Source organism: Anoplopoma fimbria, chromosome 13, assembly GCF_027596085.1.
Source record: "Anoplopoma fimbria isolate UVic2021 breed Golden Eagle Sablefish chromosome 13, Afim_UVic_2022, whole genome shotgun sequence".
Lineage (NCBI taxonomy): Eukaryota > Metazoa > Chordata > Actinopteri > Perciformes > Anoplopomatidae > Anoplopoma > Anoplopoma fimbria.
The window spans coordinates 18,463,697-18,482,260 of record NC_072461.1 but is presented as its reverse complement, the minus strand read 5'-3'; the positions used below and the strand labels follow the sequence as shown (position 1 = coordinate 18,482,260).

At 41.8% G+C, this 18,564-nt stretch overlaps 1 protein-coding gene across 2 annotated transcripts; it reads left to right on the top strand.

The window, feature by feature from the left end:
• On the top strand, positions 1-17,958 carry msi1b (musashi RNA binding protein 1b). 2 transcript variants are annotated; one of them, XM_054610591.1, is made up of 15 exons: positions 1-137; positions 455-495; positions 1,039-1,120; positions 1,266-1,350; positions 6,648-6,689; positions 8,664-8,756; positions 11,847-11,895; positions 12,397-12,479; positions 12,570-12,687; positions 13,665-13,745; positions 14,880-14,936; positions 15,298-15,360; positions 15,736-15,890; positions 16,566-16,611; positions 16,702-17,958. In XM_054610591.1, exons 1-14 carry the CDS (start codon positions 79-81, stop codon positions 16,605-16,607), a joined length of 1,050 nt encoding a protein of 349 aa, XP_054466566.1. In that variant the 5' UTR covers positions 1-78; the 3' UTR covers positions 16,608-16,611; positions 16,702-17,958. The 2 variants fall into 2 exon arrangements, with proteins under 2 accessions (XP_054466566.1, XP_054466565.1); XM_054610590.1 differs by having other exon boundaries at positions 16,697-17,958.
• Positions 17,959-18,564: the final 606 nt, after the last annotated feature.

Genomic DNA, 18,564 nt, shown 5'->3' with positions numbered 1-18,564 from the left:
TCGGACACACGCAGCTCTCACCACCAACAACAACACACACACACACACACACACACACACACACATCGAGGACCCGGAATGGAGACGGAAGGGAGCCAGACCAGCCTGTCCACCACGGACTCCCCTCACGACCCCTGGTAATGAAAAAAAACAAACCAAGAAACTAACTTTAAAGAAACTCTCTTACCGACATCTGCTGAGAAACAGAGCGGGCATTCTGCGAGGGGACTCCGGTCTGCAGCCAGCCTCACACACCCCCACTCACAGGGAGAGCCTCTCTCTAAAACCAGGAGCTATACACCTTCAAATGATCTATTTACCTCCAGGATTACACTTAAAGAAAACCTCAATACCAAACTTGTCTTACTGTATAATCAATATATTAATCAAAGTGACTTTTCTTTTTATGAATATGCAAATATAAAATGTTTTCTCCTTTTTTTTTTTTCCACAGCAAAATGTTCATAGGTGGACTCAGCTGGCAAACAACACAAGGTAAATCTGTTTCCACCACTTGCTCTCACTAAAATGACACTACGTCTTTTAAACTCCTGGCATGGATCAGATGGAACTAATGGAAACTTATTTTTTAAGAGCTGTGTTTCTTAATATTACTGTTTGCTTACATTGGATTTGTTTATTTGTTTTCCCTTCTTTGAGTTTTTGAGTGTGAACCCTGCTCCAGAATGAATGCACCCATTCAGAACTGAATGAGTGATTCTTCTTCTTAAAAGCTCATTAAAAAAAAGGGGGGGTAATCTGATTATTCAGTTTGTAATACGATGAGAAATTTTAGTTGGAATTATTGTTTACTTGTAGTAAAGTTTTCTGTGTACTGATTTAAAAATCATCATTTTATATTTGACTTATTTAATCTATAATTAATGTATAAACTTTGGTGGGAGGGAAATCTCAGCAGAGAGAAAAAGTTTGAGTCTCCGTAGCCAAACTCCTTGTTTATTAAAAAGTTGTAATTTCTTGTTAACCTCTTGATTCATGAATTAACGTGTGTTCTCCCCACCTTGTTTGGTTTCCCAGAGGGCTTGAAGGAGTACTTCTGCAAGTACGGCGAGGTGAAGGAGTGTATGGTGATGCGAGATCCGGTTACTAAGCGCTCGAGGTGAGGGAACTGTGAGGCCGGCTCCTACGCCGGAGCTGAAAGTTTATCTGACCTCTGTGATTCCTCTCTGCTCATAACGTATCATTACATGTCACCATCAGTTTCTGTGTCATTAATACCTTCTCCCCCTCCCTGATGTCTGCAGAGGGTTTGGATTCGTCACCTTTGTTGATCAGGCCGGCGTGGATAAAGTTTTGGCCCAAACCAGGCACGAGTTGGACTCAAAAACAGTGAGTTCTCTGTATTTACTTCCCACCACCGGCTAATCCCACTGCTCAGTGTTTGATTAGCGGATTTTTCCTGAATAATCCGCTAGAGAGGTGTATCATTGCTACATTTTTTTGTATGTTTACTAAGGTTCCCCTATGCCCTATGTTTTTCTCAAACCAACTCTGTGTCTGATGCCACACCTCAGATGTGAGCACTTTACATGATTGAGTCAGTAGTCGACAGAGGAGGCACATGGGAGAATGTGCTCTCTCTTCACTCTTCAGCCAAACAGGGAAGAAAATGTCACCCAGTGTCAATTTCCATAGAAACAAGGGGAACCGGACAGGGTTGCTCCCACTGCCAACCTTTAATTTGGTCTCTAGGAAGAGAACCAAAACTTTCTTTCTGCTTTTTTTTTTTCTTTCCCAAGGGAGTGGAATTGCCCCCCCCCCAAAAAAAAAAAAAAAGTTTCTCAATGGAACCAGCGAATGCAACCTGAAACCATCAAGGTGTAAAAGCAACAAACAAACTCCTCACAGCTTCCCGTTGATCTCAGGAAAAATAAAACTGTGATTATGGTGATGATGATAACGGCCGGGCCTTTCACCTATGTGAATTGTAACTTAAAATGCATTAATCGCCTGTGTTGCAGTGTGTGTGTGATTGTGTGTGTGTCTTTTTGTCAGTAATGAATGTGGGTCGGTCGGGGAACAATGTGGCCCGTTGGTCGCCATAGGGACCACTGCCCCCGCCTCTCTCCTCTGTGGGAGTGGGGATGGCTGCTGGTTAGTCACTGTATTGAAATGAGGGGAGGCTATTTCTTCTTTCCCCTTTTGTACTCTGAGCGATGCACCTTTTTCGAATCTTTAGAGGATAAGTGGAGGTGCTAAAGACGGAAATAAGGAAAAAATAGGGGAAAAAACCCAGGTTGTTTGCTGTATAAAGTTACAAGGAAATAAGAAATGTTTGTTATGATGAATCCAAAATTAGGAAGGGTGGAATTTCTTTGATCAAACAGAATTCATTATTTTTTTTATTTTTTTTCTTTGGTTTCCCCAGTGCCCTACAGCTATAGTGTCACTTGCAGGCACAACAGCTTTGACAAGTAGCGGCATCATGGTTGGACGCCACTAACTCGCCATGGGGTTTGTTTCCATAGTGACCCCCCCCCCCCCTCTCCACAGTTGAAGAATGGTTCTGTCACAGAAGAAAAGAAAAAGGAAGATAACAATGCACATCATTTACAGTCCTTTCTTGGATACCAGAAATCAAGACGGCATAAACAGTCACAGATAGTAGAGGTCATGATACTGAAGATTTATCCTCAAGTTGCCTCTCCTCTTATTATGTTTATTTATGGAAGAATCAAGTGTTGAAAATTCCCTCCTTTTCATTTTTAATATCTCCTCTTAACTTGTGCATGTGCTAACTGTGCGTTGCCTCGTGGGCATGGCCCCTTGTGGCTGGCAGTTGGGTGTGTCGGTGGCGTTCGGTGGGGGCTGTGGCAGCCTCAGAGAGTGTGTGTTTGGCGTGGAGAGGGCTCAGTGATCAGCCACAGGGGTTGGATGGTGAGTAGAGTAGGCCTTTTTAGACCGCTCACCCTGCCCCCCTCTCTACCTCTCTCTCATGCTAACAGGTTATCCTGTTAGAGAGGGGAGAGAAAAGTTCTCCAGTGGCAACAGAAAGAATGTGCCATGCTGTGACCGACTGAACCGCTCCGGCGCTGGAATTAACAGAGCTTTGCACAGCCCAGAAGCTGAAGAGCAAATACAGTGCTGCAGAGGAATTTATTGGTACTTATTGTGTTGAAGGACAGATGCGGCCCGGTTTTGACCAGTTTTGGGAAGGCCGTTTTTTTTTTTTTTTTACTGTGATTTATGTTACTGCCGCTCTGTTAGTTGCCCCTCTGGGTGCCCTCCCAGCTTCCTGCTATCTGTAAAGTTAGTGACGGCCGATTCAAACTGCACCTTTTGTGGGACAAAGTTTTCCATTCAATGGCAGCTCCAAGGTGCACAGCGGAGAGGTTTACAACAGAGTCACAGAGCTCTTTGCAGAGTTGCATCAGGCATATGTGTGGCCCCCGTTAACCATTTCCATGCTGACCTGAGTGGAAAAAAGACGGGGGGGAAGGCAGGATAACCCCCATCTGTGATTAGTATGGCTCTCCTCACTAATAGGATTGGAGTCAACAAGCTTGAGTTGTTCCTCAGAGATGTTGAGCGCTGCCCAATCGGCATGTTGCGTTCAGTGTGTTCCGAGCTCAGGCGGTGACAGGCGGCGCGCTCGGCAAACTGTTGCGTAGCCGGGATGTAGTTGGTCAAAGGGGATTGGCCTGATTTCATAAAGCTCTCTTGGAATTACCTTCAGCTTTATCCCTGTTAACTTGTTTTGAGTGTGGAGAGGTTATGCCTCTGACATCTTCACGATCTCTGAAGAAGAAAGGTTTTTTTTTTTTTTTTTAAGTTAAAGACCCCCTCTAGCAATGATTTATGACACATATATGTTATGGAATAATAATTTGTATCCACAAAAAAAGAGTTAAATTACCTAAAAAAAAAAACATAAAAATTTTAGCCACTTCTTCTCCCTCATTGAAAAATGGAAAATATACAAATATTCTTTGCTTCAAAGGTTTAGTTGCTGGACACAAGATTACTTGTGCAAAACTAAAGTCCAATCTCAGCGCACTAAAGTTTCAGGTTTCCACACTTCTCATACTGTGCCGCGATTGGCTATCTGGCTATTATGTGATGTCACAAATAATGCTTGTATGTTCACCTTTTAAAGTCTGAATAGAGGTAAGTACAAAGAGACATCCTCCCCTCATCAGACGACTTTGAAAACAGTCTTTCAGTCTCAAACTCTGCACAGTGAAACTCAAACATCCTGCCGAAGTAACAATAAGCAAAACACATTTTTGTTGAGCGAAAGGGGGATTTTATATACATCTCATGACTTTGATATGATCATCTTTTTTTTTCCCTCCACGAAACAAAACAATTTCAGCCACTTCATGTGTTTAACGTCCGCCATTTCCTCCCCCACGGATGTGCTGTGTGCTGCAATTTGTTTGATTTTGTTTGTTTGTGTGTGTCTGTTTGTTTTTGAATGTGCACAGGAGTGTTGGACATCAGGAGGGTTGGTGACCGGAGGTGACTATCAGAGTAGTCTAGCCACCATAGACACTAAACAGTAGACTCTGCATCTGATCCTCCAGTCTTAGCCTATAGTCTTCTCACTCTGCTCTCTAGAACAAAAGAGAAAAAGAATAAAATCTTACGGCGATGTCGACTCTTATTCAAGTAGAAACAACACTGTCACCCTGACTCTGGTAAACGCATGTGGTTTACCATAGAGGCTCTAGCTCTCTACTGTAGTTCAACTCTACCCTCTCATGGTTGCGGACTAATCTTAGCGCTGTACTGTCTCACCATCTGTTAGTGTAACAGCAGTACAGTGTGGAGTAGTCTAGTTGTTCTCTAGCTCTTTTAGACCAGTATAGACTAATATAGAGGTCTCCAATTCCAATTTTTAGCCTGTCTATGATTGCATCCTCATGGCATGGTGTAGTTCTCTCTCCAATCTTAACCTTGGGGACATTCAGTGGGCTCAACCGTATTATGTATACATTTCTATTGTTTGTGTTTTGTAATTGTAGTGTAGAGATTGACATCAAAAAGGCTAAGCTGGTGCTTTTTCCTGGGTGTAAGTGTAAGGAGCTGCAGGGCAGAGGACGATCCGGATCACCTAAAAGCGTGCAGGGAGGCTGAATGATCCCTGTTGTTGTCATCACTTCCGTCCTAAGCCGAGGGAGGCAAAAAAACAAACAAACACAAACAAACAAAATTGGGTGGATCTTGCCGTCAGTGTGATTTGAGTGACAGCTCCCTTTTTTTCCTCTGTCCCCCCCGTCTTCCTCCCCCTCCTCGGTTTCGCTCACTCTCTTTCGGACACGCTTGTCCTCCCTTTCGGGCTCTCCTCGTCCGAGGTGAGGCGTGTTTGTGATTGTAGTGCCCTTGTGAGATTCCAGGCGATCACATGTCACATGATAGTGACGAGAGAGGCGGGAGTTCACAGGACATTCCCAGGCATTCCACCTGAGCACAGCTGCAGACACACAGCTGCACACACACACATACACACACATACGTATACAATCAAGTACATTTTTTACATCGTTCACATACTGGAATACAAACACAAGCAAGCCTACAAAAATATTGGAATAATAGCACATTCACGTTGCGCATAGATGCACAAAAACTGAAGGCTTTGTTTTTATGGTAATATAAATGTGTGTGATCATATTTTAGGTAAAACATCACAAACAGATTTTGTACATTAAGTTATATGAAGATAGGATATTTTAAATAGTTTCCACAAGCCTAAATTGTAAAAAAACAAAAAACATTCACTTACACCCAAGGTAGTTCTGGTTTTCTGGCCCAGGTTTTAGGTATCTGTCTTTTAGATTTTCTTTTCCATAAACACTGTTGCAGTTACTTTGGACAAATCACAGACCTCACTGTGACCAGATTTCATTTTAACTACTTTCTACAAAGTTAGCAGTTCCCATGAAAAATGTTGACAGCATGTTTTGTGGATCATCTAGAGTAACAGCAACATTGTTTCTGGAATAAGATGTTACATTTTTTAAATATAATTTGTAATGGCCAATCTCTCAACCTGGGTAAATAAAAGCAAAACCATCTCCAACTAAATACCGCTAGAGGAAAGCTGATTTTATTATGTGATTTCTGAGAACCAACCCTTCAGTCGAAACTATTAAAATATATTATCGTCTCCTTGATCTTAAATTTATTCACCTTTATGTCATCTACTGCTACATCGATGTTAAAGGACACACCTGCACACACACACATCAACAATTGACAGCTGTCCGTTCAGACAAAGACATAGTCAGAACCTGGTGTTCTGGTCTACAGCAGGTGATAATTATAAAACCTCACCAATGTGTGTTTGTTTAAGAACATACTGTTCATTTGATGTCAACTTCATCCAGGTTTTCCTTCACAATTATAAATGGTGTCATTCTGTTTTGCAGCACAGTGAGGCCCGAGAATGATGATCCTTAAAAAGACAGGTGTCTTTGACGTCAGTGCTTTGATTTAGGAATTGTTAATAATACATGGGATGATAACATGGATGCATTGCACCTTCATCGATGAGTTGTTAAAGAAGTAAATATGATGCTGTGATGTCAGAGAACACCAAAGGAAGGCGACAGGTTGCTGTGTCATCTGTATCATGGCACAACAGTAACCAGTCCTCTCTTTTTCTGTATTCTCTCCCGCAGATCGATCCAAAGGTTGCATTCCCTCGCAGAGCTCAGCCCAAGGTGAGTCAAAGCGTCTCCCTGTGTTTGATTCACGTGCATTGTTTGCGGCAGGCGAGTGTGTGTGTCTCTTAGCCGGGCTAATGCCTTGTAATCTGATGAACACGAGCAGCACTGTCGTCACTGAACTGTTACGTGATCATGTCTTAACAAAAACGTTCACAACTCACTCATTATTGTTAAACCCACCTAAACGTCGGTATTGTGTTTCAAGTACCCTGTGTCCTGATCTTGTTTTTCTCTTTCATTAACAACAACAACATGGTGATAGTATAGAAATGATACCTTAGTGAGCCAAACAGCATGCAGGAATAATGGTGTGTGTGTAGCTACTGTAAGGCTGGGAAATATATCAATATAATATTAATATTGTGGAATTAGACTAGGGTCTTAGATTTTGAATATCGTAATATGGCATTAGATTTGTCTTTTCCTTGTTTTGAAAGCTACAGTAAATGTATGTATTTTTTGATTCACTAGACTGCTCTAGATGTTCTATTATTACCCTGTTACTGATGAGTGTCAATCACAAATGTAATTGTGTAAATATTTTGTAAAAGCACCAATAGCCAACGGTACAATATCGTCACAGTATCGAAATCGAGGTATTTGGTCAAACATATTGTGATATTAGATTTTCTCCATATCCCCAAGCCCTACATGAAGCCTTGTAACATTCACAAAATTAAAAACAATAAATTTGCAGGAATGTCTGAGTCATAGGTTGTTGCACTGGATTTGAACCATTCTTTGAAATATTCACAAGGATAAAATGATAAAATTAACTGCACATAAAAGAGCAACATGAATCACTGAAATTGACGAGTGTCCTTTTTCATGGACAGTATAGTCCCATGATGCAGTGCATGAAAGTTAATCATAGACCAAAAAAAGGGAAAAAATAGTATTTTAATTTAAAATTTGTAATAATGTTGTAATATCACAGTTTGGTTTACATTCTTAAATTAAATCCTGTACAAAACTGGTTCCTGTCTCTTGTATGCCCAATAACCAAAAATGACATTACACTGTACATTGTATATTGTTAGCAAATTCTAATGGATATCAGACACCAAATCTGTGTGTCCTCACTAAATTTTAAGAAAATTTAGCTGTATATGTAACATTTACATGAAGTGTAAACGTATAATATCACGTATATATAGCCACTGAATGAAACCTGTGCCATGAGATGCTGATTGTCTTGCTCTTTGTCTGACTAAATAATAGAAGCTCATTTTGTTATAAAAAGAAATTAAAAGTTATGCAAAAGATCCAAAATAATTAAATGTGTCCATCACAGTAAAAACACAGCTTTTTATTCAAAGATTGTTTGTACTGTAAGACAGGAAACATCAGACAAAAAACAGATGTGCGAGACAGATTTTGACAGTCTGTTTGGCGAAAGTGTTAAACCGTTACCAGAGTTTAGTAATGACCCCCACACACCTGATTAATAAAGCTAAATTATGTTATATTTAACATATATACGGTTGGTCAGAGAAAAGTTTAATGATTATTTTCAAGCCTCCTTAGATAGTGCTGTATAGTGTACACTACACAGATAAATGAATAATAACAATGTTGTAAAAACACTTTTCATTTAATTGCTCAAACAATACATTTTATTACTTTTTTCACACTCAGTGCTCAGAAAATACAAAATGTCCAAAAAATGTTTTTCTGCTATTTCTCATCTGACTGAGCTTTTAACGAGAGGATAATGACTATTGTATTTAAAAATTTTGGAGGGAGACGTAAAGATAGCACTTGTTTTATGTTATACAATTTATTTATTTCAAAGTATTAAAGTAATAGAGTGGCCTACAATTGTATTGCTGACAAAAAGTAATTTTAAGCCATGCCTATTTAAACTGCCATCTTACTAAATATATTATTGTATTAAAATTATACAAGATGATAACAAACAGTCAGAAGAAATCAATGTGTTCATCTATGCCTTTCCTGTTCTTACAGTTAGTGACTCGAACCAAGAAGATCTTTGTGGGAGGCCTGTCAGTGAACACAACCATCGAGGACGTGAAACAGTACTTTGACCAGTTTGGGAAGGTGAGAGATATTTTTAAGTGTTAAAGTTTGTGGGATGTCACCCTGTGGTGGAAATGTTTGACAGAACATCGGCAACATTGATCAGGATGGAAATAAGGATTACTGATTACAGTTTTAATGTCTTGTTGGTTTTAGTGCAGAAACAAATTTAACAGCTTAGGAACACGTAGTTCAACATCCCACCAGCTCAGCTAAGTCTGATTCACCACAAATTCTCTGAGAAAAACTTCACTTGGAGTCGAGCGACCGCCTTGAAGCGAAGGGGTTACTGCGAGGAGGAGGAGGAGGAGGAGGAGGAGGGCGAGAAAGGAAGGAGAGAAAACGCTTGTAGAGGGTAGGGAAGGGAAAAATAACGAGGCAGAGAGGCTCCGAGAGCAGCAGGCGAAGTTAGGGGTACTTGAAGAGGGAGCGGAGGGAAGGAAAGGGGGGAGAAAAGTTTTGTAGTGAGTGTGTGGTGATGGTAAGGAAGGAGGAGGGATTATCAGAATCTGAATTAATCTGATGTAACAGCTGCTCCTACCCACAACCCCCTCCTGGCCCGTTACCGTGGTGACCTGGCTTGCCCATTGTCCCCAAGTAATTCTGTGGGTAAGGGGGTTTTGTTCTGAAGGAGGAGGGACGAGGTGGTGTTTGGGGGTGTTAGCATGAGTGTGTGTGAGTTTGGTGGGGGTCAACTCAGTAGTTTGGTACCAATAAATTGTGTATTCGACTAATCAAAAACCTGCAAACTTATCATTCCGCCTTCATTTATGCATTTGTTTGGGTTTTTAATATTTCTTTATAAAGTTTTGTCAAAGTTCTTGGATATTCGGAGGACTCTGACAGACATGAGGCAGAGAATAGATGATGGGCTGACAAAGGCACAGACAAGAGGGAGGGCCTGATTTGGAGAGGTTTGCGGAGGCGTAAGAGAGGGAACTGGGGCAAAGATGGGGTTTTAGGGGGGTTTACGGGGGCCATTATGCCTCTGTGCAAAGCTATACAAACATTTTGTTAGTTTGTCTAGAAGTTATCTGCATACTGGAAGTTTCTGGGCTGTTTACACTTCTAAATGGGTCTTCTTGGTCTTCTAATGGGGAACTGACCATTAATAGTATGTGTGACATTTGAGGTTTTGCTGTGCTCTTGCAAAATACATTTGACAAAATAAAAAATAAAAAAAATCATAGAAACTTTTTCAGCAAAGTGCAATCTGCACCTCGAGCCATTGAAACTTTCCAAAGTCAAAAATGCGAAGATCCCGTTTTTTAACCGCTGTGATTCCGACTGCGTGTCACTTTATTTTCAGTGCCAAAGGTTTGGCCTCGAGGTTCCCCGTGCTCCCTCCTCAATCATAACGTCTAGATGAATTTTGCCGAGAGAGATATCGAGGGGATGGATGGTGAAATGTAGGATCCAGCCATCCATGGAAGTTCCTGATTAGACTGCCTCACTGGACCTTTTGTGTCCCGTCCTGGTGAGGACAAAGGGGCGCGGAGAGGGATGGGCAGGGGATAACAGGGAAGATGAGAGGAGGAAAAAAAAAAAAAGGATAAGAGGGAATACTGTCCGGCAGACGCCATTAAAATACGCACTGTTTAAAATATCAAGCTATGACGTGCAATTTACTCAGTGTGCGGCGTTAAACTGGACCTGCAGGCGTGTGTTGATGTTTTGATTGCGTCCTCCAGAGCGATTGTGTGTTCATGTTGGGATTGTCTATGTTCCTGCGTGTTTTTACTTATCAACCCTCGCTCTCTGAACAATTTTACGTTTAAATATGTGTCAATCTGAGGAGTTTCTACTGACAGGCCTCATGGATAAAAGTGTCAGCTAAATGGCAAAAATAAAGAGTGTTCTCGCAGCGATAGAGCGCTGAACATGGTGCACGCGTTGATCAAATGTCAGTCTGTAAGGAAGCGGTGACTTGAGAGGCATCAGAGTAACAGGTCCTCTTTCACACTGACACTCATCAGTCACCTTTGACCTTTCTGTAGGCAAACTGCCCTTAGGGGTCCACACGCACACACTCGCAGTGTGACTATGTGACGATGACAAATTATTCAGTGGCCTATATTCAGTACACTTATTATAGACTGAGAGCACAGATTCATTTACCAAATGTCTATTTGGACCTGTGTGTGCAGACTGGGATATAAACGTGTCAGCTTTTTTACAAGAGAGAAAAGGGGGAAACAGCAGAAGAGTAGGTCAACTTTGACATTAGAAACTCACTCTGTGTGTGTGTGTGTGTGTGTGTGTGTGTGTGTGTGTGTGTTTGTAGAATAGACACCTGTGTCTTTGCTCTATAAAGAGAGGCCAGTCCGGAGGGAGAGGTCAAAGGGAGAAGAGGAGGAGGAATTATAGCTGACTGTGCCAACAAACAAAGCCTCCAGGCCTCTTTGTTCTCCCTCTCCTTTTGTCTCTTCTTTCTCCTCCCTTTCCACTTTGACCCAATCTTTTTTTTTTTCTTCCCCTCTCTTACAGGACTCTCTGTGCTCTCTTTCACCATATCTCCACCTGTCGCTATTCCTCTCGCTATCAGCTCTCCCCTCTCATCGAGTATCCACCTGCCCACAGGATTCACCTTCCTGCTTGTGACTGGCTCCATTTTTTTTGTCAGCGTTTCTCTCTTTGCGGCCCTCTTTGTCTCACTGGCACTCTCCCACTATTCATAAAGCATATTTGATGTTGGCTCGACCTCTTTTATATGGACTTTTTGTACAGTTGCCATGGGAATGCCAAACTTTGGCGGCGGATTATGGGCTCTCTGTGAGAAGGATTGTGACCGGGGCAGTTTAGCAGCAAATACGACTTCCAACTTTTCATGCCACCCATTATGTCTGTTAGTCACAAACAGCACCAGGGCGTGTTGTACAGTATTTCTTCATATTTGCCCCCTCTGCCTCCCTTCTGTAACCTGTTGCTCGTCTCCAGTCCTCTCCCTCCCTCTGTCCCTCCTTCCCCCTCCTTTCTGTCCATCTGTTGCTGAGCCTCCCTGCAGAACTTGAGAAGGGCTGAGGTCAGGCAATATGCTGCGTGGCAAGAGAGAGAGAGAGAGAGAGAGAGAGAGCGCCACCTTAAAAAACTGTGTTGTTTGTCTTCCCCCAGGTCGACGATGCCATGCTCATGTTCGACAAGACCACCAACAGACACAGAGGTGAGACAGAGTGACCCGTCTCCCTGTCCGTTCAATCCCTACATCTCTCCTCATCTTCGTTGGTTTGCTACTCTTCCTCCGGTCCTTCCAGGGTATCTATTGATCACCCTCCACCCCCCCCACGGGCCTCCTTCCTGTGGGCTGAGCTGGAGGAGACGAACGGGGCTAGTCTAATTAGCCAGTCCGTTAATCTGGATCAGGATAAAGCCTCCTTAAGCACCTCCTCCCCACCCTGGGACTGATCGATTATGACAGCCTACCAGCTTTGCCCGGGCCTTCTGGCCAGGAAGGGAGGGAAGGGAGGGAAGAAAAAGGATGAGTGCAGAGTAGCAGCATTGAAAGGGGGGAGGAAGGGGGGCAAATGTGTTAAGCGGCTATTACAGCACTGATTACTGGAGACTATTAGCTGTGCTGCTGCACCGGAAAAAAAAAACCTACTGTCTATCTCCCCCGAAACTGTGTGAAATGTTCTTACTCATGAACTTGCCTTGTCCTCTCCAGGGTTCGGCTTTGTGACATTTGAGAACGAGGATGTGGTGGAGAAAGTGTGCGAGATCCACTTCCACGAGATCAACAACAAAATGGTGAGCAGCTCGATTCGTGGAAAAGACTCTAGTATCAGCATGTTATGTAGAAAACTAGAAGTAATGGATTCGTGTTTTGTCTGGAAACAGGTGGAGTGTAAGAAAGCTCAGCCCAAGGAGGTGATGTCCCCCACGGGCTCAGCCAGGGGGCGCTCTCGTGTGATGCCCTATGGAATGGACGCCTTCATGCTGGGCATTGGTATGCTAGGTAAGGTGGTATTGATCAGGACAGGAAGGATGTGGCAGCATACATGAACATCACAATAAGTATTCCTGCAATAAGAGAGCAGCTGTCTGAAAGGTCACATGGCACCTCATGGGGAGAAAGCTGACCACTGAACTCTTGCAACTCTCCACCATGCAGCCCTGATTACTCAGACCTCAGATTATAGAAGTAGAAATTGTATAGAAAAAACAATCCTTCTGCTTCATATAAGCTGTTCACAACCGTGAATATTAAGTTATATGCAGTGTTTTCACAGTGCCTTTATTTTATTTTGGAAACTCCCTTCGCATTTTACAACAGATTTCACCTCAAGCGTACTAGTACTCCTCATGACGAGTAAACTGAATCTCAGGTGTAAAAATAGTGGAATGGCCCTTTAGTAGTTCTGATCTCCTTGTTGACTTGAGCGTTATCCTCTACAGTGGTGCCAACCCATTAACAGGTTTTAACTGTGCTCACACTAGTCAGGACCTGTTTGTGCATCTGAAGCTAAACTTACCGATGCTGCCACCCGCTGTTCAGTCTGAGAACTGCATCTTTCTCTCTCTCAGCTATCTCAGTGCTTTGATTAGACTGCGCAGATTAGGGGATATACCACCACATGAACACAAGAAAATACAAGTTGTGGTATCTTGGGGTGCTCATAATAGATTTTTAAATTCTTATCCATCTGAATGTTGTTACGAATCAATTATCCAGGTGTCAGTGTGTTGTATACAAAGAAAGTCTTTGTGTATTGTGCACTGCTGAGAGTGAAACAGAAGACAGTAAGCTGCTCAGTTCTGTCTCTGACGAAATCCGGTGTAGAATATCACCCACCTGCATGTCACAGACTGTACCATGCTTTATTGTTAGGGGGCAGCACATCCATACACCTGTTATTTATTTATTGCATGTGGCCGTTTGTTTTAAAAGTGTCTGCAGTGATCCAGATGTTAACAGGGACTTTGTTTCTACAGGTTATCCAGGCTTCCAGACAGCCACCTACACCAGTCGGAGCTATGCTGGCATCACTCCTGGATACACCTACCAGTTCCCTGGTAATCACAGCACATTTCTGCTCCCGATACACTCTGTCAACTGAGAAATCGATACACAGCCATAATTAGTTAGTATTTAGCTGGCATGTGCAAGTGTTCAGGTGTTTACCATAATAGGTGCATGGTGATATCTTTAGAGTTTGGCTCAGTGGTCCCCTGTTATACAAGGAAAGCACAGAGACTAGAATGATTAATGTCCCTTTTAGCATTTTCACACTTGATCGTTCACTACATTTAGGGATAGGAGGGAATGAAAGTTGTGCTCGTTGTAGTTAAATAATCTTAAAGACCTGCAGCAAAGTCTTCCTGTTGGTTGCTAAAGAAATTGACACAAATTATGATGTTAAAAAAAATATTCTTGTAAGCTACCAGGGACTACCAATGTTCTGTGTTGGGCAACTGTACATTTAAAAGGAGTCTACGGTCATGCCAGCAGCTTTGTGTGGCTGTACTTAGACACAGCTGTGCTTTGAGCTAAATGCTAATAGTGACAATAGTGACAGTGTAGCAAATATCACAGCATCCAGCTAAAAGTTGCAGCATAGCTAAATATGCCTTGAATGCCTGAGCAGCAGGTGGTCGTGTTTCAATGAAAAGATAGTTTTGGTGTAAACACTCCTCTGGTCTGATAAATAAACTTTAACCAGTCTCATGTGTTGCTGACCAGACGGTAGACACACTGTCACAAATACAAACATGTTTCCAAACACTGTGAGTGTAAATGGCTGCTTGTAAATATCAAGGAGTGGAGTTGTGTGTTTGTGCGCGTGTGTTAGCACGGCATTGTATTTCACTTGAGTGTATGAAGCTAATCTAGGAGTTACTCCCACAATTAGGTGTTTTGCATATTTATGAAATCAAAGCTCACTCTTGGATTGAAGTTGTTGTAACATTTGCTGTATTTCTTGCTATTTAATACTGTTTTTAATACCACTATATTGACTATAAAGCATTGTTCCATCCTTTTACTCCTGTTTGCATCCCTCAAACCTTGTTTGTTACAATATGTGCTCTCCATACCTCCTGTGGTCACCTCGGAGGGGTTTCCCTGCCTGTTTGTCTGAGTGTGTGTATGTTTTCCTTGCTGGTGGTGGTGGTGTGTGTCTCAACAGCACTCTGATGTTTCTGTTTTAGAGTTCCACTTAGAGAGGACTCCCCTTCTGACTTCACCCCACCCCCCTGAGCTCACAGGTCAGTCAGTCCCTCCTCTGGACTTTACAAGCAGCATGTTGTCAGTCTGCTACACTCTTTGGTTTTGCATGTTTGTGTTTGTCGGTCCTCCTCGGTTTCTATCTGAAGGCAGGATTGCTGACAGTAATGAGGAACTTTTCAATTTAAAGGCTCCCTTCAGTGACTTCAACCCCTCTGTCTTTGTTTGATTTGATCAGCAACGATGCTCTCAATGACAGTTTTTACTTCTATGTCTGTGTATTCACAAAGCTTCGTTGAAATTATCAGAAAGTTCCTGTGGTCACTGGAGAGAGACTTTAAATTGTTACTAGTTCATTTCCATGTGTTTGCACACCCAAACTATCTCCTCTTGTCTCTTCAGCCATTCCTCTGACAGCATATGGACCCATGGCAGCAGCAGCGGCAGCAGCAGCAGTAGTTAGAGGTATGAACATTGAAATTACCTTACTTTTTATTCTGATCATTGCAATGCTATCATGTGAAATTAAAGGGACCAGCTTCAGAAACAGTTTTATTTCCAAGAAGGTTTGCGCATATAAGGAATTTGTCTCAGTGCAAAAGTCAATAGACAAGAGAAAATACAAAAAATATAAGAAATTCGTGAACCAAAAAAGTAAATCACTGTCCTTAAAATTAAAACAATGAGCTGAAAGACGCTGAAATGCGCCATAGAGCAGATGGGAACTTCTAAATATAACTATCAAAATATTGATATAGACACTTTAACGAAAGATGGGTTAAATATGCCCTTTTGCATGTAAAGAATATCTGAGAATTGTTGATTTTATTTTGCTTCTAGGCTCTAACCAGTCTCGCGCAGGGGGATTTTTAGGTACCAGCAGCCCGGGGCCGATGGCGGACCTTTATGGGGCAGCCAGTCAGGAGTCAGCTGTCAGCAGTTACCTCAGCGCTGCAAGCCCTGCCCCAAGCACTGGATTCAGCCACGGTTTGGGGGTAAGATATTCTCTCTATTGATTACTTTATCATTTCAGGAATATTCAGTTATGTGTTAGACTGGGGTCTGTCCCCGGTCTCATCATAACCTAAAGCTTAAGGTCATGTGACTGTTGCATCCAGTGAAATTACAAGTAAGTTTATATCCAAATGTGTAAACTTTAAGGAAACAAGAATACATAATCAAAAGTAGGCTTTGTTATTCTGGTATATCATGTCATGTTGTCTCTGCTTCCCCTCAAATATTATATTAAAATGGCTTTTGAACATATTTTGGGAAATACACTTGCTCCTTTTTTGCCGAGAGTTGGATGAGAAGACTGATACCAACCTTGTGTCTTTCCATTTATGTGAATACTGCATCCAGCAGCTGGTTAGCTTAACTTAGCATAAAGGCTGGCAAATGGGGGAAACAGCTCTGTCCAAAGGTTAAAATGTTTTCATCTAACTCTGCAAGAATTTGAATAACTCTATTTCCCAAGTGAAGTTGCTGGCATTGATACTGATGTTGATCAATGCCATCATGACTCAGTTTGCAGTTATTCTTTCTCATAAAATACTGCAGCAGCTCACTTTTCACCTGATTCGCATCTTCATCCTGAAAGAAGGAAATAAGTTGAAGTTAAAGTCTGAAAACAACTGGTGAACTTTAAACCTGTATGTCTGCTCCCACAGGGCCCTTTGATCGCCACGGCCTTCACCAACGGCTATCACTGAGACTGTAAGTCCTCATCTTGTTTAAACCAACATATAAGACTGTTTCATTTGGAATCACCTGTGAGTAACCCTGGCATGTTTTGTGTTAGTGCAGAGCTGTAGACTGAGAGCTGGAAGGAGTTGAAGCTGCTTTGGAGCTGATCTGGCCTGTCTCTGTCCTGTCCCCCCTCTCCGGCTGGGGCAGCTGAACCTTCACCCCTCCACCCTGGTGTCAGCCTGAACCCAGCCCACCCTACTGACACCTCACTTAACTCCCCCCTCCTGAGAAAAAAAAAAGAAGAGAAAGTTCATGAAAGGAGCAAAAAAGTGTATCACTACATGTAATAGCAACACATAAGATGCTGTATTTTTTTGTGTGTTTTTTTTCTCTGTCGTTATGTTTCACCATGCTGTTTTTTTTTTTGTGATGGCTGCGTTGTTACTTTATCTGTTTTGGCTGTTTTATTGGTTTATTTGACCTCTGAACCTGATCTCTCTGAGATAAGAGGAGAACAATTCTCCAGGTGAAGCCTGTTTGAAGGTCAGGAGCTGTAATTTGTACTGAAAAACTGTATATTTGTCACTAGTTCATACTGAATTTTAACAAAACATTTGTGATTAATACTATTTCTTGAAAATGTGTCACGAAGTGTATATCTTGGTAGGTTTTTAACAAAAAAATTGTTATACTAATCACGGTCAGACGACAAAGGTCATTAGTCACAGTTACGTCATAGGCCTACATCAGCTGTACAATTTTGTAAATTATTGTAAATATGACTGGTTTCTTGGGGGGGCTCAGCTAATGTTTGTGTGTGGGAGGTGGGAGGCCAATAAGATATTGCTTCTTTCATCAATTCGTATGTGTCGGAAAGCTTGATTGTTACGTATCATAGTTTCACATGAAGGATGTCAAGAACATTTCAGTATGTTTGTCAGTGACTATTAGACCAGCCGCATACTGTATTCCTCACCAGGCATTTTCTACAGGATGTGTCATTTGATTCTGTTCCTGCATTTAAAAACTGCCTCAGGGTTGAAACACTTTGAGTTCAGCAGGAGAGAGGCCGAGTCTGAAACAACACGTTACTTTTGGGGATATATGAGTGTGAAAAGGCTCCTTTATCAGGAGAGGTAAAAAAAAAAAAAAACATGCTGTTTTCTTACTTTGTCATATTGTTGTTTTAACTGTGATTTTCAATATGCTATGATTGTTTGTGAAGGAAAATGAAGGAGTAGTGCGCAGAGGCAGTCACGCACAGTTAACACTGTTGTGACTGATCCTCTCTGCAGGTTGCGTCGATGTTTGCTTGAGCGTTGCATATGTTTTTTTACACATTGGTTTCCAATGTGCCATGTGCTGTTTTTTTTTTTTTTTTTTTGGGGGGGGGGGGTGTACCTCAGTTTCAAATGTGAAATTTAAATCTGACTTTTTTATTATTACATTAACATCTATGTCAAAGTGAGGATGGTTGAACCTTTTAGAAAGGTGGCTTTTCCATCAAGAAAGGGGAGGGGGGGGGTCTTATTAACTCTTGTTTACCTGTCAACCCCCTTGCACCCCCGATCCATCACTGCATATCCACTGGAGGTCACAGACTGTAGCAATGTGACAGCTATTTTTAGACCAAAACAATTATGTTGAGAGCTACTAGGACATTGCACTGGCCGATCACCATAAATGTGTTTTCCTTCAAATGTTAGCTTGAGAACAAAGCACTCTTCATCTACAAAGTACCGGGTTTTACATTTTGATACACTCGCTCACACTGCTGTGGCCTACCATGGTAGTTCATACCTGCTGTTTTCACTGAAAAATAACAATCTTGTCAACACTGTAACATTTTTCTGATTTTTCTTTTTCCTGTCATGTTTATTCCTTTGAAAAAAAAACTTTTTAAAATTCCTAATAAATTATTTTAAAACATTCCATATATGTGTACTGTACCTTTTTTGCACTCAATGTTTTTTTCTTTTG